The following is a 21,452-nucleotide window of genomic DNA, read 5'->3' on the forward strand; positions in this document are numbered from 1 at the left end:
AAATACCATTATACTATATATAAATACCCTGTTTACTGTATACGTCATCCCTGTCGTTAAACATCTATTTCTTCATTTATATAAGTATTTTAGAAATCTTATACATTGACATACAGACTCACGCCTATAACATAACATAATATAATATATATAACATCATTTAAATATGTACACTCATTGAATATCAAAAGTATCCATCAGTAACTTGTGAGGATGCATCTCTAGTCACAAAGCCCGTTGATAGTCCGGCAGCATCCCCCCGCCAGCGTCGCTACGGTTCCCTAGTCCTATTGCACTTTGCGCAGCCGATGCGGCCGCGCTTCCGTTGGCGGAAGTCATCATAGAGTTCACGCTATTGGATACGAGCGGTGGCGATCGCGTGTGGAACTCCGGATACGCATGATTGTGGTTATGATTATGGTTGTGGTTGAGGTCGTCCTCGATTTTCGGCTTCACGTCCGGAGGGAATTGAGGTTTCTCGTCACGCCGGTCACCGTCGGAGAGCATCCCGTCGCTTGAATGTGCTGTCTGGTGTTCACTGAAAAACATAATTTATTCGGCGCGTTAAAACAATCTCATTAAAAACGGTTACAGAGATGATAATTTCGGGTTACACATTACACATCAGATTACTGCCACGAGACGTTGGTTGCATAATTTTCTCTTGAAATGTGCTGTAAAGTTTTTCATATCGGTAATGAACTGTGAGTCAAACTGTCAAACGGAGGATATTGGTCCGGTAACTTCGACGATGTTACAAAATGGCATAAGGAGCCGATTTTATGGACCACCATTTTTAACAAATATTAATCAATTGAGTTAATCCCATTGTTTTAAATCTGGGGCCGGTTGCTCAAGAGTTAACTGTCAGACACATATCATGGTAACAATGCAAATTCAATTGTCACTATGATGTGTGTCCACTGGTTAACTCTAGCCAACTTTTGGGCAACATTGGCCTGTGGTATATGAGACTGGTTATCGAGCAATTATATAATATAACGACAATATTCATTTCACGAAATGGCAAAGTAAAGGATAGATTCCAACGCCCAACAATAAACAGGACCCAGTTCCACAGTTGTGAGTTAGAGTTAAAGTTAGTTCATTTTCAATGAGTTAACTAAGAGTTGAATCTTAACTCGGAACTGTGGAACTGGACCCTGGATGTTTATTCTTTAGCTGAAGACGTTTGTAGTTTGATGTTATACATATTTTTATTTACGATCTAAATTACAATGAGAGGGAACTTAATTGTTCCTTTTTATACATCGATGAGAAAAAATACATTGCTTTAAATACTGAATTATGTTTGAGCGCTTGTCACAATATGTCACATAATAACACATTTTCGAAACGTGAATTAGTTTTATCGACATTTTCTATCATTTACGTTAGCAGCTGCCAGACAAGTCTCGGGCATGGGTTTGCGGCGAAATCGTGCGTTCCATTTCCTATTAACCGTTACATTGTCTGTTGACAACTTATCAACTTTCACCATCAGCCGAAATACAATTTACGACCACTCTAGCTATGTTGTCAGCAGGAAATGATGGCGTATCGAATTATCTCATACAACATGATTGATCTACTGAATAATTTGTTAAATTAGTTTGTCTTCCTCGTCAGCGCCTTTGCTTTTACAGCGAAGGAACCACGTGTATTTTCTCTCTTGGTGGGTATTACGGTTGGTTCTCGCAGTTTGACGTCAGCGGAGCTACGCCATCTTACCAATTTTGAATATGGTTTTACCATCGTATACCATATAGTTCATGGTTGTACCAAAGGCTTAGTACCGCAAGCTGTGCAACCAATGGCCAAGACTAGTTCTAATGGCCAACTGTTTAGCACACTTGCTTTTTATGTATCCCGAGTTCGATACCCGGTGAGTGCGCGTAATTTAAAATTTTGCACAAAAATCACAGACGCATAAGTTAAAACTCATGTAATCACAATAATTCAACAGCAATTTAAAACCGCGCGAACACGAAAATCGAAAACCAATGCTAATGGTACAAAAGCACCGACCTTTTAGTCGCTATACGGTCTATATATTAGAGTTCTCACTTTCACTCTCTTTTTGTTCGCAATTCAGATTATCGTGCGCACAATGTAATAACTGAACGCGACTGAATAGTTCAACGATGACTAAACAGACGACTTTCGATCGCCTAGCGAAAACCGAGAAGACTCATGAATTTGTCTCGCAATCCTCTGATCACGTATTGATTGACAACCGATACGCGTTACCGCGGAGATTGCCGCGAACTGGGGAAAAATAGCGAGCAAAAATCGAAGAGCCGGATGAGTTGTCTTAAAACAACCGATCTCGCGATAGTCAGAAGATCCTTAAGTTCCAAGATATCTGGATGAATATTTCATCCATTTCGTCATGAATTAATGTAGAAATGATCATTGAGTACAATCGATAACCAATAACTAACTGCACACATATTACACAGGTCGACGATTCTCCGTGCCTACCAGGCCTGCCCGACCATCTCGAAAGGTATTCCCATAGTGGGCGGTTCCAAAACTTAGAGATAAGGATGAGTTCGGGGTCCTGGATCTTAATTCAAATCTGGGGCTGACTGGACACTGAAGAAATAACATGTTACGCATACACGTTTTCCGAGAACTTTAAACCCGATCGGCGTACGTCAAAATAATCATTTTGGGCACCTCTACTCGCGCTGATGATATCAGCTAGAAATGATAACATTTAGTAAATCAGCCTGTATATCAGTTACCGAATTAACTACCTCGGTTTATGTATTCACGCGTTCGTTATCGAGTATTTACGATAGCGTCATTCTATCCGTTCTTGCGCTTATCTTGACAGGTCACCTCGCGTCATGTATATCTATATATATATGATATTCGGTCACATATATTAGGCGAATGATAGTTCGCAACAATAGTTCGGGTCACGATCGAGATGGGCTGATGCGTGTCGGTATGTTTTCGAATACCGAAATCCCGCCATCCGCATGTAAGCAGGCTTCTCATACATGCACTGCGCGTGGTATGTTTGCCTTCAATGTGCTATAAACGAAGGGCTTATCGGCGAAAGATTTTATCAATGAGCGGCTCCGATTACAATAAATTTGCGCCATATCCGCGCCTGAAAATCAACAGCAATTACAAGAATCGTTGTTGATGGCGCATCAGAATTTTGACGGGTAAAGACGTGTAGTGTACATCATCGGTGTGCGAACCGGAGAAGGCTACATCGTTTTATAATTTATACTACGGCAATCAAAACCAATGTTTGTATACAACGCGATGTCATCCGAACGTCAGGATCGATGATAATCTAAATGTTAAACCCGGCGCGAATGATAACGAAACGTCGATCATAGCCACCGATAAGTGGCGATCAGAAGTCATCAACACGAAAAGAACGAAATCACGCGATGAACGCGATAAACCGAGATATTACGAGAAATGGTCATACGATTATGTTCCCGTGTTTCCAAGATATTGCATACGTGGGGTTCATTTAACCAATGTGTTATTAACCAATGTTTAATGCGCGATCAAAAATCGTTAACATGCACCCGTAGCTACGACTGTTTGAATTGCGGGATTTGTGCGAAATAATCAAATTACATGAAAATATCTGTACGACACATATGTCATGTTATATATCATATCTTAGGGGGACATTTATTTATGTGCATTTATAGCTAGTTGAATTAGATTGAGTGACGCCTTGAATGGAAAAGTATATTAGCTTTCGGAGGGGAGGCATTGATTCACTTGTTTTTTTCAACACATGAAAACAAAATACACAGACTCACATAGCACGAAAAACCATGAAACAAGACGAGAAACTCGTTTCGAATTGATACGTTTCCATGTTTGATTCGGAACATACCAAAGAAACAGTAATTTCATCTAACAATACCAAAATGGGGGCGATTTTTATGTATCACATGATCCGCTCGCTGATCGGATATTGTGTGGCGGTGTTTCTTGTTTAGCCACTCTGACATCGCACACAGCAATCGAAACAGTGTTTCTTATTGTTTCATGAAACGAACAGTGTTTTTCTTGTTTCGGAATAAACCAGTTAGTAACTTCATATTCTGAATTCGTTTTAGGAAGTACAAGTCAAAGACGTTCTATATTGTTTGTGTCCAGCACATATTTCATGACACATCGTTCACATCGAGATGCCTGTCTCAAACTGTAGACCATGCATATTTCGCATTTGTATGCGGCTTTGGCGGCCATCTTGTATGACCCAGATAAGTGAAGAAATAAAAGAGCTCATTCTCACCCCCCCCCCCCCCCCCCCACCCGTAACCCAAATACAAAGTTATCAGATAATTGGTCCAAAACTATGGAGTGAAACAAGGAACGATACCCGAATTCTAGGAACATGGCCTCCTAAAATATGGCATTGGCGGCAATCTTGGGCGATTTACATAAGTCAAAAGCAATAGGGCTCATTCCCTTATACCTGTAACCGCATACAAACATGGCTGTGGCAGCCATCTCGGAAGACCTATATATACATACGATAGGGATTATTCCCGTTCCACCCCAACTCGAATACAAAGTATTAAGACCAGCCACAATGCTGTAGACCGTATAGCGAAATTAGGTAGAACGATGTTAGAATCCAATACGTCCATCCACGTAAACATGATAAGGCTCTACTCCAAAATCTAACGCCCTCTGATAAGACGGACGGAGGATTATGGTGATGTCAGTACCCCACGGCGACTGCCAGCGAGGGGTAAAAAGTCAATATAAATTCTTTTTGGTGGCTTGCATGATGATGTTGATATAACTCAAGAACGAAACTGACCAAAAATGAACAAATTACGAATACCAACTGATGCGATAGCAGGCATATGTTGGTACGCCATACCCTATTGCACAATGTCATCGAAAAAATGACCTTGATGATTTATATCAGTCAATAAGATCTTAGTCGGCTTTGCCACCAGGGCGATCCCGGTTGGCGATTTCCTATTCGTTTGCCTATTTACGAATGGGCTAATTTTCATAGTTGGGATTGTTTCTTTTGGCTTCTCTGATGTCATGTTTGTCAGTTCCTGCTGAGTTGATGTCTGACAAGGTGAGTGCCTACCACTAATTTTATCTGACAGGCTGGCAGTTTCTATCAAACATAACCGTGCATATGGTTTCAACATGTATACATCCTAGCAACGAACTGGCTAAATACTTTTATCAATAATACTCGAACTTGTCATGGTGTAGCGTTCGGGTGATATAGGCTTTATATATTTACATAGATCTAGGTGAATCAAATCCTAGAAAAACATTGATATGTGTGCATAGAATAACCCTTGTCGCATGTGCATTTTGCCACACATGCTGTCACTTTTTTCTGAACATGTACGTAATAATCGGGGTTTCCAATAGCTGCTCCCAGCCGCGCTAAAGGCTAATTGCCGAAAAGATTATTTTGAAAAGAGCTAATCTTAAGAATATATTCTGGTAAGACAGGAGAATAAGTTCATTAGAATGACGGATAAGTAAAGCCTTTCAACCATCATCTGACAAGCGTACGTCAGTCAGAGATAAACAGATGGGAAAAGAAGCAACTGGCTCCCTGCAGGTGGTCCAAAAATGCATCGAAACTGAAAGCATTGCACCCATTTCCCCGCGGTATTCAGCGCCCGAACTCGTGGATTTTCTATTTGTATTTACGGATCCGGCTAAGATTTTGAGTCAATATAACGAGGCGGACGACGGCGACCATTCGCGTGTATGTTGTATTCTGCACTTCTCTAAATACACTTACCATCTGTCTGGGGCACCTAAATCGCCGGGGATATACGGTTACAGAATAGATCATGATTGGCAGCTGGAGTTGGATCTAATAAGCCTCGGTGAAAGCTGATGCAAATTAAGTTCTGATCTCTATTAACTGGACCAAATTCACTGGAACGATCTATTTCGCGCTGGGAAACCCGATCCGCGGTGAATAATTCGCCAGCGAAGAAAAGAAGTCCTGAGGCCTCATCACCGGTGAATTTTTGTCAGCAGCATGAAATCGAGAATAATGTGGTAGAAAATGCTTTAGCTTGTCATAAGACATTACAATCCATTGTGTGTGTGTGCATGGGTAATAATACAAATACGTGTTTTGTCTGTGTTGGTTCGTAGTGGGCCATCTGAAGCCCGCGCGCTAGTCAAAAAAGCATCTGTCGGAGACGACGCGACCATTCTTATTGACACGTCTTGAGTAATAAAGGTAAATTGTGCCGTGAGATCCAGTGTAAATGTCTGTTAATGGTTTGAATCGGTTTTGTTGGATTTGACGCCGGGATAAAGGTTCCTGTCATGTAAGATTGACACGCACGCTTATAAGCTGTCGGTTAATATTTGCCGAGGCACATTAGTCGGATCGGGTAGCATGGACAATAACTTTCGGTGTTATTTGCCTGAAGTGCGTTGTAGTCTACCATTACATTGGGGGGTTTAACCAATAAAACAATGGTATGCGCGCTCAATACGGACGCCGCTGGACACCGGTAGCATTTCCGGTTTTTGACCGATGAAAACAGACTCGGAGCTTCCGTTTGCAGAACGACTTACCATTGCTTCTTTACTTTCACCAGCGAGGCTCCCCCACCTCCCTGTGTTCACGTTCAAGAGATAGAAACGAATGAAATGAGCCAAACCGATGTATTTTCTAAATCCGCATAGACGTACGAAAGGGAAGACCAAAAACAGGCCAAATCTATATAGGTATTTTTGACCGAGTTAAACCCCTAAACCAACTGATTAAACAATGGCCTCTAAAAGTCCATGATTAAACCGATTTGGTTGGTAAAACATGAGATGGACTATTTATGAAGCTACACTCGTAGTGATAACAACCATTTAAAACAGATTGGTTCAATAAGGTTGAGGTCGGAATTGAATCGGTGAAGGGCCCCGGTAGTTATATAATGGGTGAAAACCGGGCGGCTGAATGAGAACATTTCCACGAATTCCATTGTTATTTCGTTTATTTGTTTGGGTTCTAATTTTCAAAATATCCAGTCATATATGTGTATTGTCACTCATCGCTCACCTCTATCTTCTCAACATATTGAGCGTCGTTCCGAGCATCATAAATGCGAGTTTTCATTTTTCTTCTCCTTAGAGGAAGGACTGTCGCCACCGTGACTCGAACCCACATGAAGGCCGGATTGTTACGAAGATCGATGCCTCCCTGATCTTTGTAACCGGCATTCTAAGCAATGGGAATAATATAACCGATTTTACCCATCCAACTACCGTATCAGTACTTTACATGAATAAACAGAAGGATAAACAGTTCTAGAAAATGGCATATCGTTATCAGACTTTGTTGGTTGACACAACAAATGCCAGTAAATCGGAAAAAAGATCTAAGATGTAGGGATAACCCAAATCGTATTAAACAGTGTTGTTGCAGCATTCGGTATACTTTATAATAACACGAATCTGTACGGGATATCGGCAGGTGTTTCAGACCCTGCGAAATTGAAAGGCGAAAAAGATTCTGTTGTCGGTTCATGATATACTTTTTGAACATCGTGCTGAAGGATTTCAAACTTCTTTACGATACAAGCATGGCTTTTAAATTACATTTGAAGATGATTGTGCTACAAAAGGATTTTGCCTTTTGAATCATACATGCCAGATGTATGGGGATTGAAATGATTTCAATGGTGATCATTTGGTTATCCTAGACCTGGTTGCTCTTTTCGCGGTTCGTACGGACCTTATCAACTTCTGCTGCATTCTTATTTTCATTCAAATCTGATTTTCCAATCGGGTGGTCCTTCATTAATCAGGACGCTCCGTCGTGTGTATCATTTTCATTGATCAAATTTAAGCGGAAAAATCTTTTGTTCCGCAAATCAAGCAGTTAGTTACACGTGCCGCGTACCGGCAGTGTGGGGAGTGAAGATTTTTTCAATATTTCGTTAATTGGGTTTTCGGGCATGTGTCGCCGACTCGTTCGACGCACGACTCATGTGTGCTGGCCTGTTGGTTTTAGACTCCCTGTTTTATCATATCTTCGTACATAAGCGCTTAATTTGTTTAACAAGTGGCGGCTAGCCCGGGGATAGCACCGGCCGCTTCGATTCTCGACAGTTTGATAACAGCCTCCCCGGAGACGACGTCAAAAGTCGCAATTTTCTGCCCGGTTGCGCGACAATAGCCGAGGGATGTACTCAATCTTGTTAACTACGCATCAAACAGTGAACTCGACAATTTAACATCGCCGAGCCATTGTGAATCGGTATCGGAACCGGATTATCACGGGGTGGGATAGCGTACTTTGATGAGCTCATAACGACATTCGCCGTGCGCGACAGGTAGCGCGGAGGCAAGGTCCACGCGCGCGCGCCGCGTTCTACGACATATCGAGCGAGGTCTTTCCCGTTATCAAACGCAGATTTCAGATCAAATAATTATATATCAAACAAACATTTTCGATCGATCATGCGCACGGACGAAATCACTACATAATAGTTGTCGAGCGAAACTGTCAACCCGGAGCCAAGTAGCTGGATACACAATTTATATAAACTGATTGTGGACTCTATTCTAATCTCAGTTTACATAATGTGACCAAATAGCTGGAACCGCGATGTAATTTGCAATCGGATCCAGTCAGAGGCCGTACACATGCGTTCGATTAATCAAACGTCGTCGTCGATGCTTGGGCCAAAAGTTCGAATGCAATTTACGTGTAATCTTTAGTCACGTCGGGTTTCAATTTCAATTTCGCCGGGTTCGTACTCACGCCGCGACACCCAGACTGTTCGAAACCGAACGCGTACAGTCGGTTTGTTCCCTTTGGCGCCAAGCATGCACCGCGCGTTATAACTACAGCATCCGGTTAAAGGTGACATCGAATATATGCATAAGTGAACATTTACTGACATCGGAGATTGCATTCAATGATATTTCCGATGCGGTGTATTTCTTTTCTACAGCTGTTGAACGCGATATACTTTTCAACTGTATTGAATGCAAAAAAAGATAGAACACGATGCGTATAACACTCTAAATACTTAATAAATATCGCAAATATATGTATGTCAGTCAACTTGACTAGGTGGGCGTGGTGACAGTTAACACCGAGAAAAATCGAGCGTAAACTTTAGTTCGTAACTATATCAAAGTCAAAGTGTGCAGCTATTATCGACAAAATTGTCGATTGTTAAATTCGAAACCGCTGTTAACTTTGTTAAAACGGGGTGGAGAGCAGCGTCGAAGTCGGTTAGGTACATGATTCAGGCGATCGATGTATATTTGCATCGCCCCAAACTGTATAAAACTGTATCACAAACAACTTCACCGACTTATATATATATACGTTCCAAGTGCTGGCTGGATTCTAATCGATGAGCATTAGAAACGTTTGGTACTTTACCTATAAACAATACGCGCACGGCCTGTCACTGCGACTGCGTTTGATAGTTTTCAGGGTACAAGAATCGAATATCGTCGCGTCACACTGTAACAGTTAATCAGACGAACGATGTAAAACTGTATATAGACCTAGGCGTGTCAACAAAACCTGGAAAATTCCGTTCGGTTCGACATTAAATTTTTGGTTTCGAATGATTTCGAATTCTTATAATCGTCGAATGATGAATTGGCTATAAGGTTTCCAATCGATGTATATGTGAGTCGAGTGGCGGTTGACTCGTATTTATAGTTCAGTAATGTATGTATTTAAGCAGCGGTGAAAAATAAAAACACCGCCATCCCATAATTCCGCCTGGCTTGTTCACGTATTAAAACCGAAACCTATAATCAATTCCATAAGCATTTCGATTGAGCTCATCTATCTCTATTCGATGACCCTTCCCATACTTCCGACGGAGGTAGGCCTGCATAACGCGGAACTGTGGAAGCAAACATTTTTTCGCAATTTTCGTGATTGATAAATAGAATAAATGATATTCGATCGTAAAGCGAATGAAGGGATATGCAATACACGCTTCAATACCAACTGTTGGATTTTACTCTTGATAGGGGCATTATTTTTTCATAATCATAATCGCTGCACGACCATGAAAACCGTTTCACCTGTATATAACTGTTGAATTATAACCAACTTTCATATTAACAACAAAAAAATATAAAACCCTCTGTCTGAGAGCCTTCGTGTGTGTGTAATACGACTAATATTTCGAAATTGTTTCACGTTTTCGCTGGTGTCTTTTCATCTCCGAATATGACGAGTGTTCGGATCCGTCAGCCAAAAAAAAAAACAAACAACCAAACGAAATACCTCGGTGGGTATTTCAACGTTTACAGAAAAGACGTCTGCGTAAATCCCTAACGCGTTCAGAAGAACTTTAACAACACTAAATGTCACTGATAATTGTTATACATATTTCATCTATATTTCATATTTCTTTATTGTTTTATGTCTCCATCTAATTACTCATTGTCCTCTGAGACCGTTTGTCTGCATCAGAATGTGTTAATCGTTGTTTGTCTCTCTGTCATGTCACTACTCGTCACCTTTGTTTTTGTATCATTTTCCATGTCTCAACCTGTCTTGAATCTGTGGTATATAAATAGGTGTGTGTAGAAATAAAGTCAGTTCCAGTTTATGTATTCCAAGGTGTTAGTTAAGTATCACTCTTTCCGACGTCTACCATTCTTCGAGAATAGGACAGAAAATAGCTTTGCTAAAGAACCTTTAATACACTAAGTAATTCTAATTATGCATAGAATTTTCAATTATTTAAATGGTTACTGCGTTCGTAAATGCTCAAGAATTAGCATTTCCGATAAAGATTCTACCTAAATTGTGAATTTCTTTTATATATATGATGCAATGATGCAATAATTTGAAGAAACGATTTCCATAATTTTCTCTATATCCATTGTCGGTAGAGACTTTATTTTTGATATATTTTTTTTCGTTTCTGCCCATGGGTATTCATTTATTCGACATGAATTCTACCACACGAGATGGGATAATTTTGTATCGTAATGAGGAGAGAAAAACGTAACTGCGATAACGCCATCTTCAAATTCGCAATCAAATTCAAATCGACAAAATTCCCGAAATAGACCCCAACTAAATTAAAGAATATATATAAATATTTTTTTCTGGTAGGGCCTATATACCAGGAATAATAAATTGTGTACGCAGCGTTTAGCAAGTTGGCTCATCTTGAGATAGGGCGGATTATTAGAAGATACCAGTGAGAAAAGCTATGTGATAATCGAATAACCAAAGCAAGTACGGTTAACACGCTAGAAAAAGGACACGCGACCATGCGATATATAGCTGTTATTCGTATTTTGAAAATCGGCATGTATCTTCGGATGAGGGTGCTAACGCTGCTTTGATAGGCAATTTGCCCGTACATTATTGTTTCTGCCATTCCAATATGTAAAAAAACAGATAAATCGTAACACCCGTGTATACGGCGTTTTGTATTATTATCATCATCGACGTCGAATTGATTCGAGACACTAAGAATTCGCGTGCAAGTCGCCAACACCCGATACGATTTAAACAGTTAAAATTCTGCCGAATTCAGCCGTATCGCGTTACAATACTTTTATAATTGTATATTCGCCACGCAGGCAAACACGTCATTCGATACGGTTTGCTGCAGCACCTAACAAAACTAATTGATGACATCTCTCTCTTCGTCATTATTATTCGCTCGGAGCTCTGTTCGACTTCGGCGTCGATCTCCACCTAACCGAAATATATATACATACATACGCGCATATGCATCAAGCAAAATTCGGCGATAACAAGCTGATTTATCTGCAACATATTTTTCGACGGCTGAGTCCTTTGTCATTTTCTCCTAAGACCTGAAAACTATTTTCGGACTGACGATTGTTTTGAGAAATGGAAATAAAGTCAATTTTCATTTTCATTTTGATGTTACATTTTTGGACAATTTTGCATAATGAATAAAATGGTATTAGGAAGAAAAATGTAACGAAGGAACTAGTCATTTTCTCCTGAGACCTGAAAACTATTTTCGGACTGCCGATTGTTTTGAGAAATGGAAATAAAAATCATTTTCATTTTTTCATTTTGATGCGACATTTTTGGACAATTTTGCCTAATGAATAAAATAATATAAGGAAGAAGAATGTAACGAAGAAACTGGGGCTGTTTTCGCAAGGAATTGGTTATCTGCCCGCGATTATTTCTATCTTCGAAATGTATTCATTTTTTTTCTTATACACATATATACATATTTGTATATGTTTTTATATATATATATACACGTGGCACAGCTGCAGGGTTTGTTATTATTTCGTTCACATGTTTGGGCATATAAACGTGTTTTCCGTTTTTCATCAAAACATCGCGAAGACGCGCGTATAGCGCGATAAACCGATGAGCGATATTGAGGCATAATCGCGATTTTGACGCCTCATCCGTCGATCATTTTTATCACTTAATTAAAAATGTTATCGGTAATACGAAGACGGAATCGATAAATTCGCCGAATAGAGGGTGACTTTCTAGGAAAAAGATACGCCTGTATGACCAGTATCAAAGATCAATAAAGACTATATGATAGTCTTTATAAATTTTTGCCGGTAATGTATCTCGCGTACATATGAATCGCTTGACCCCCAAAATTAGTTTAGCTAAATAGGAACAACAGCGGACATCGCAACCTTTATACTAATGCATATACTTTGTACTTTTGGTAGACGCGTACTTAACCTAATTATACATATTTTCCTAAAGAATTCAGATTTTTGTAAATGCGAATGAATCGACCTGCCCCTACCTGATATGCCTCTGTGATGAATTATATCGTTATGCGTGCGTTTGCAACTAGTTATGCAAAACAGTCACTCAAAAATGCTAATGAAGAAAACTTTCCAACCCATGGAGAATGAGAGAGAGAGAGAGAGAGAGAGAGAGAAAGAGAGAGCGAGATAGAGAGAGAGCGGAAGATCTCTGACTAACCTACATTCATGTATTACACGCAGAAGGAAGGTTGGTTGAACCATGGACGTATAAACTAGCTTATGTTAGTATGTCCACGGTTGAACGAACGGTACACCGATAGAAATTCGTTCAATTCAAAATTCATGGTTCATAAAGATAGATATAATGATGACGTTCGAAAAGGAATCAGTTTATAAGAAAAACAACGGGGATTATGACCAGATTTTGTGATTTCTTGCAACAAGACAAACTACATTTTCTACAATGATATCAAACACAGCCAAAAGAAAACGCTCCCGACTATTCCAGTCTTTTATAGCAAAAGCATTTTTTTGTATTTATCGGTTTTTGATTGGAAGTACATATGAACTGTGAGACGGAAAAATTAAGTATCATATTTGTACTGCAGTAGAGCATTACAGTCAACAATATCTGTAAATAGGCTGTGTCATATTTTTCCCGCGTATATGTACGTGAAAATATGGGCTCATGTTTACTATATCAAGCTCTCACACATTCGGTTCTAAAATATATACGAATATTTGGGCACCGACTGGGGTTTCAAATTGTGCATGAACATAACATTTTACAATAAACGTATGGGCCGAAAAAAATATGACCAGTCTATCGATTTCAAACGTTAAGGATGTCCTCATTCTCGTCCTTCCGATTAACTGCTGATATATTAACTGCTGTTATTTTTTTCTTCATTTTCCGTGAAAATGCCTCTAAGCCATAACGCATACAATATACGTATATGTGCTATTTCTATACGCTTTATGAAGCAGCCTCTGAAGAGGTGACTATTTTGGCTGATTGTTCGCGCGATCTTGCACATAAGTGGCAGAATATGCATGTGTACTTATATGAATCATAGTTGATGCTGTGCGTATGTGCGATAGCGCGGTGTCGCGGAGTAAATATGGCGGATTTTTTTGTGTCGCTCGGCGTGTTGTGTATATATCGGAACACTGGCATACAGATTTTGATGCAAACTACACCGAACCCCGATTAGAATGCCAACTAAGCGAGGGCAGCCTGTCGATGGTGGTGTGTGTGGTATTGTGTGTGCCATCGCACTTAGCGAAGCGTATCAATCTTGGCCGATACGAAACCGGATATCATCCGAACGATCATCTAAAATTCAGGGAGAAAAACGTCGTTGCTAAAACGATCAATTTATCGAGTTGAAGTCGGAGCCTAATACCCCAAAGCCATCCATAATTTGGCGGTTGTGGTCGTGCTGTCGACGACGGAACAATCGACCGTGGGGAAAGCCTAGTAAATCCACGGTGTCCGGTTTCACGGCAATAATTGCGAGTCCCTGTAGTATCCTACTGAGTGTAACCCGATGCCTACTCGGTTCGTTAATCTTACCGAACGTTGTTTATGTATTTCATATTACGCTGATTTCCCTAATTAAATACTTAATTGATCAATAGATTGGCTGCTGAAGTTTGTTAATATTTCAGTTTCTGACATTGTCCATGATATAGCGAACAACGATATAGACACATGTATAGACCGCCTAGATAAAAGATGGCGACGACGCACACGCTTTCACAACCACAGTTATGAGTTTCAAATTTCTCTTAGAGTTTTTAGTTGCTGTAAATGAACTAAATATGACACTATATAATGTAGAATCTAACTCACAATTGCGGACGCAGCCCTGAAGAGTTTTGGTAGAGAGGCTGCATGGTTCCATAATGTTAAAAACATCCTTATCATTTTTAAGATTGTAGATTAGATGTTTTAGAGAACCAAACTTATGTCATGGCAAACATTTGTATAACGCAATCAGTGAATGGCCGTTCGGCAGTGGACACCCAACCCGTGTTTTTTGAACAGTTCACAAGTTTGAAGGTTGTTTAAATCACCAGTAAAATGAGAACAAATAGATGTAAAAAGTTTCTTTACTTATGTTATGTAAAACTGATGTGAAAAAGTGTACTTCATCATTCATTCTCTTAATCGAATTACTCGCACTCCTAAATTGCATATAATCACTTATGTCGCAGCGACCCTTCGAAAAAAGCCTCACATTCCCCCGGGCAATTCGATACCTCTTCGCCGTCGCTCGTACACTCCGTTTCCCTTTGTAGCCAATTGAACCTTGGCCCTTCGGGGCACGGTAACAAGTTGGAGAACAACGACTCGCAACAAATGTCGACTTACTTCAAATATTTCATTATCACCGCGGAAAATAACTTTGTAGACAAGAATGAAATCTACCCCAATCAAAAGGACCTGCGCATGACATATATGGCGTATATATAAAACAATAACTGTATACGTGCGAAAACAAATACGTGCGATATTCTGTATATGATGAAAGTAGAGGTAATCTTCTTCAGCCGGATGGGCCCCATACCCTCGGAATCGTTCGAACCGTTTATGTACTAATTTTAGACTTGTGTTGTATTCATAAGATCTGGTTTCAGCGTTGCATAGTTTTTCCACTTGGCTTACACTGACACTATTTTGCTTTTTCATTGTTTTCTTTATAAATGATTCAGACTTTGTGAAAATATGTAATTCAGATATAAAGCTGTGTAGCTTTTATCTTCAACACGCATCTCATGAAAGGGGAGCGAATACAATATGTTTTATTCCACGCCCGGCTCCTTTTTTTCTATATTTTTTGGTTCACGCGGTGAAGGGCAAAAATTCTTCGCATATCCCTCTATTAGACCTACACAACGCAGACGTCAAAACATATCAAGGAAATCTAGTATACGGTGTCTATTTTTCTAATCATGCATATTTGAAATCACATCCGCACTACAGTGGACCAGCTAAGATTTAAAGTGGTGAAAATGTTGGTTATTGGGAGCGGATTAATACTTTTCACAAACATCCACATCGTACTGAGACCTATCAATGCCCACTCACTAAATTACACATCGCATTTTTTGTAAATCAAACATCTACCCACGGACAAATCCAAAACAGATACATATATATACATATATATATATATATATATATGTATACAGATTTATCCATACGCGCCGACCGACCACAACTACGTTCAGGTGAAGTTTTGATATGTTTATTTGCACGGTTTCGACGGACTGACGGATGACCAGACCACCAAGCATCATGGAAGCTTTTCTGAGGTTATATACGAACAGATTAGCGAGATATAGTCAGATTCACCTGACTAATGCAAACATCAGTTTGTGTTCGTTGCAATAGTTTCCCGCTATCTCCGAACGGTTAGAATGTGGCAAGTCACATTTTGTTTGTTTTTAGACGGGCTCGATAGAAATAGAGAGTTGAAACACGTATAAATACATGAATATATATAAAGTACACTTAGAAGTGGATACCAAATGCGGATATTCGATACATGTCGACACACATTATGGATGGTTTCGAAAAATCAGAAGGGACTACAGGTCACTTAATTCATTCGAGTTGGGTGAATTTCAATCGTCCTATATATTTAAATGCCGTCTACCATAACGATTTTTATTTAATCCCCTAAAATTCGTGAGAAACTATCAACATATTCTGTTCCACTCCAACGAACTATAAGGTGGTCAATGAAACGTATTGGTAGTGTGGCAAATTTTGGATGGTTGCAGCGATGATGTACGTTGTGCGAAACTTGAAAGGATGCAATGGAAGATGTACGTCATGCACCTTGTAGTCGCTTTGGGTGTTCGAATTATTCAGTGGATGTATGTCGTAACCCCAAAATGATGTATAAAATGGAAAATCTTACCGTTCTTTAGCTTCGGCAGCTCTATCCCTTTGGCGTCTGTTTTTGAACCAGTTACTAACTTGCATCGTGGTCAGTCCGGTGCCTTCAGCCAGTTCCCGTTTCTCGCGCGGCGACGGGTACGGGTTGTGATTGTACCATTCTTTTAAAACCGCCCGAGACTTTTCCTTGAAACAATAACTAGTCTCTTCGCCGTCCCAGATCGTCCTCGGAAAAGGGAACTTCCTGCGGACGCGATACTTTCCAACTGCTCCAAGTGGACGTCCTCGTAGCTTCTCCGCTTCGATATAATGCGCCTTTAACCACAATGCCTGAAGTTTCGGGTGATTGTGAGGTGAGAAATTGTTCATCTCCATTATCTTGTAGAGTTCTCGAAAGTTACCCCTGTGAAAGGCGACGACTGCTTTGGCCTTGAGTACGCTTTCATTTTTATGTAAATGTTCACACGCCGGTAGAGACCAGAGGAACCGGGCTAGACGCTCGATATTGCCGCCCTGCTGCAGCACCTCGCAAACGCAGGCGACTTGTTCCTGGGTGAAACCGAATGATGGTAGCATGGGACTGGTATGTGTAAACGAAGATGGGACTTGTTCGGTCAACATGCTCCTTGAACAGGCTCACGTATCTGGAAAAACAAACCGACATGTGAGTTTGCACAAGCTCGTTAAATGTACCAGCGCCATCACCGGCGCGTTAAGCTGCGCTGATTGGCTGCGCCAGTTGACCTAGGCACTGTCGATATTCGCAAGTGCTTGTTCTAATTGTTTCCCTTGGCAACCACGTCACTCAATGAAACCTTATCCCATTGGAGGTGTCAATCTGCCATGGTAAGGACTTCGGGCGAGTATTTGAATATATATCGCTTTTGAATACGTAAATCGGGATTACTTTAGAACCCCTTAACACATTTATGTCGAATTAAGGAACACGAAAACATTGATAACAGGTGATTTTTACAAGATTAATCCAATAAACGACAATTTTTGGGAAATGGGTCTCGATCTATCCGTATACAATGACGCCATTTATATGCAATGATAGTTCTGCTGATCGCACTTTCGAGGCTCACTGCATGGCGCATCAGTAATTCGCGTACTCGTAACCTGTTCATAATAATAGTAGTACTAATAATAATAATAATAATAATAATGATATATGTTCATACATTTTGAAACAATAAGTACTTCATTATAACGTATTTGATATCCCGTCAAATATTTCAGGGTATATAAACACACTAACGCTTCGAAAAAAGGAATCACCAGGGCCAAAAAATGGAACTATTTACGATCAAGCATTCGACGACAACAAGTTATTCTGGTGGTGACACGAATGTCTCTTGAAACATACCGATTTTTAGATTGTTTGCGGTTTTGGTGACTTATATACATATATTGACATATACAACTTATGTTATGAGCAAAGTGTTATCAGTGCTCCACGATTATATTTGAAATTCATTAAAGACCGAATCAAAAATCGCGAAAATAATAGTTGTATCATATTTTGTTATGACGCAGGTAACTGAAATCTTTACGAAATGTAAATTAATTTATATGATAGAAAAAGGGTGAGTAAAATTTTTCAACGAATTCGGAGGTAGGCAATTATTTCTTTTCTTATATAATCCATGACGATGGCTTATATATACGAGGTCTTCGCGCACCGACTGTAATAATGCGTAAAACACGCTCGTCATTATGATCATTAGAATCGCGTATACACACGAAATCATAACGTAAAGATAGAGAGAACTTAGACGGCTTGTTCTAAGAATGATCGCATTTGCTGTCACTTCCGAGGCGTTATTAACTTAGGTTTGTGCGGTATATTCCGCAACCCGGGCAGATTAACATCGCGATATCCGACACCTCCGTTGCAAATTGCGGCGACCGCAGTCAGGATATCGAGCCCCACGCCGGTGGGAATAAACGTCGAGAAATGCTGCGCTCATCATCACTTTCTAATTATAATTCAGCGCATTTTCTTCTCACGACAGCCCGAGAAAATCGTCGCTTATCCAGTACATCAGTCCCACTACTTAGCTAGAAAAATATATGACGGAAATTGTTTTTGTCCAAGACACATTGTAATCAGTGCAATCCGGGTAATCCAAACTAGCAAGCAATTTGCTTCATTGGGCACCCTCTAATATTATAACTCATTATATATTTTTCTATTTGAATGTACATATTAGTTGTATTACTATTAAAGATATTTATGTGGTCAAGTTTTTCTTCATGATTTCAGCTTAATTTTTTCAATGATTTCCCCCTCTAAATTTTTTGATTAATAACTCTTGTTATGAGTGATTACGATTTGAAATATACAACTCGTCCTTATGATGGAAGATCGATCATAAATTTCTTTGCGAAAACCGACTAGGAAAAGATCCGGTCAAACTGTCAGGATTTTTGTAAGTCGATTTAAAATTTCAGTGTACATACCCAATTACGAAAACGATTATGAAGTGGACATAAGTTTTTCAAACGAAATCTATCGCTACAATGTCCGCTGTACGCGTATTTTTACGTTGAAAACAATGTATCGGGTTAACCAATTCTCGAAAGATATCTGTAGGCCTATTTGACATTCTTACGATTGTCTAATTTTCTTATCAGAAAATGATGAATATGATCGAATCTTTTTTCACGAAATACGTCTTTTTTATTATGTCAAATACTTTCCTCGTAAACGAGAATAATCAAAATATCTTATGAAGTCGGAGGCAAATTACATGGAAAAAAATGATACGATTCTGCGCAAGATATTTCAACATATTTCAAAAAACAAATGTTCCATTTTGAATGGCTGGTTCGAATTAACAAATTCATTAAGAATCACGAGCATGAACTGACAACACATTCGGATAGAACACGCAGATGTTGTGTTGTGTTCGTTATATTCATTAATTTTGTTTGCAGAGATATCCGAAACTAAAAGATTTTCACCAAAATCTGAGAAGCGTTCGCAAATAAACCTCGACGTGAAAATTCGTTATTGCATCCGATATGAAAAAAAATAGAAATCTACCTTGTACGCATTCATCTTTTCTCAATACATGATATTTATCGGTATTCCAAATATGATCAGATCCTCAAGAATGATTATCAAATCGCCTATAGACATGCGACGGAAGGTGCTTACTGACTGATTGTTGTAATCATGGCGAATCGCAGCCGTTTTCTATAAATGATAATGTTTTTTAAAGCTATTATCAACCAAGAAGAATCGAAATTTGACGTACTCACCTTGATTTTCTACACTGGTGTTTTTTGATGCAGTTTCAAGATTGTAACTTCGATGATAGGAATGCGAAATAACAATGTTTATTCGAGCTTTTATCTCGACGCCGGTGGCGACGCATATTGGAATTTGTCGCAACTACCAGCCAGCGGGTAAAGTGACGCGCCGACCAATGAGAAGAGAGACTATGCAATCGTCGATAATATTAGGGAACTGACCTATCGGAAAGTATCCCGTGTTTATTTGTGGTGACAGACTAGATTCTAGGCATTCGGCTGATCGTTTTAATTTTGTTAAAAGTCAAAACTAAACAAACTATATAAATTACCTAGGTAAATGTTTTTGAATATTCAAAACGATAAACAAATACTGACGATAGAACTAAAAAAAGGGCTTGAAAATCTTCAAAATTTAGGTCGAAATATTTTTCTTGTCGCATTTCAAAATTTTTTTTCTCGAATGATATTTATGTCATATTTGGAATATATGTATTTATTGCCAAAGTTATAAACTTTTATGACAAAAAATCGACATACAAGCATAAACGGCGGAAAACAATATAACATAGAACAAACATTGATATGTGGATTACATGATAAGTTAAGGTTGCCTGAGTATATAAACTTTCTGAAGGAATTTCGAAAGGTTTGAAAGATCATTGTTATTACGCATTAGAATAGAGAATTTCACTGTACTTGGGTTGTTCCGGTATCTCGAGTTGATATATTCCAACCTAAGGTTATCATAAAAGGAACATATCAAAACGATATGATATTCGTTTATGTATTTGTTTATTGTCAGTTGCTTTGTTCCTGTTGTAAATTGTATTCAATTTTGACGAAAATTGGCCGAAAAATATGTTGATAATCGCAAAATTAGAATCGAGTTCTTTCATATAAGTAAGTAACATTTTCAGGCCAACTAACGTTCCGTAGAATTTTGATACTTAACATGCCCAGTATTCGCAGTAAATTAAAGATGATTTGTTTATTTTTATTTTCAAAGTGATGCATTTAATGAATATATATCGTATTTTCGAACAATAGGCGATGCATCTTTTGGGTACTCTTAAGGATTTTCGAAACGTCGCTACATTTCATTCCCGGAAAAATGGAATTCAAAGCATTTTAGTAGGATGCAATGCTTTGTGAACAAGGCCGTGCATGACAAAAGCTACCGATTAGGGGAGTTCAAGAAAGCTCACAATTATAGATTAGAACGCATTTCAAGGTACAATGAAAATAAAACTAAATAAATTCTATATGTAGTTTCTACGACCGTTCAGTTTGACCAAAAGTATTCATTTTGACCTTCATTTCTTTATTTCTTTTCCTTTAAAAACACATCGAAATGAATTGATGCGACAATTAGTTTGATCCTGTTTCCGGGCCGTACCTAGCATTTGAATTTTTTTTGGGGGGTGGGGGGCGGTGATAGAGAAACTCGAAAAAGGGCAGTTCTATGTAGGATATAACAATGATATTTTACAAAAAGGGCATTTTCCTAAAATTTCCGTGCGGGCAACTGCCCCCTGCGCCTGCTAAATTT

At 39.2% G+C, this 21,452-nt stretch overlaps 1 protein-coding gene across 1 annotated transcript; it reads right to left on the reverse strand.

The window, feature by feature from the left end:
• Nucleotides 1–225: 225 nt before the first annotated feature.
• On the reverse strand, nucleotides 226–17,215 carry LOC141902018 (homeobox protein six1-like). The gene is made up of 2 exons (XM_074789686.1): nucleotides 16,662–17,215; nucleotides 226–538 (listed from the first exon to the last, which is right to left on the reverse strand). Exons 1-2 carry the CDS (start codon nucleotides 17,213–17,215, stop codon nucleotides 226–228), a joined length of 867 nt encoding a protein of 288 aa, XP_074645787.1.
• Between the last annotated feature and the right edge of the window lie 4,237 nt (nucleotides 17,216–21,452).

Source organism: Tubulanus polymorphus, chromosome 1 (genome assembly GCF_964204645.1).
Source record: "Tubulanus polymorphus chromosome 1, tnTubPoly1.2, whole genome shotgun sequence".
In the NCBI taxonomy this organism is placed as follows: Eukaryota; Metazoa; Nemertea; class Palaeonemertea; order Tubulaniformes; family Tubulanidae; genus Tubulanus; species Tubulanus polymorphus.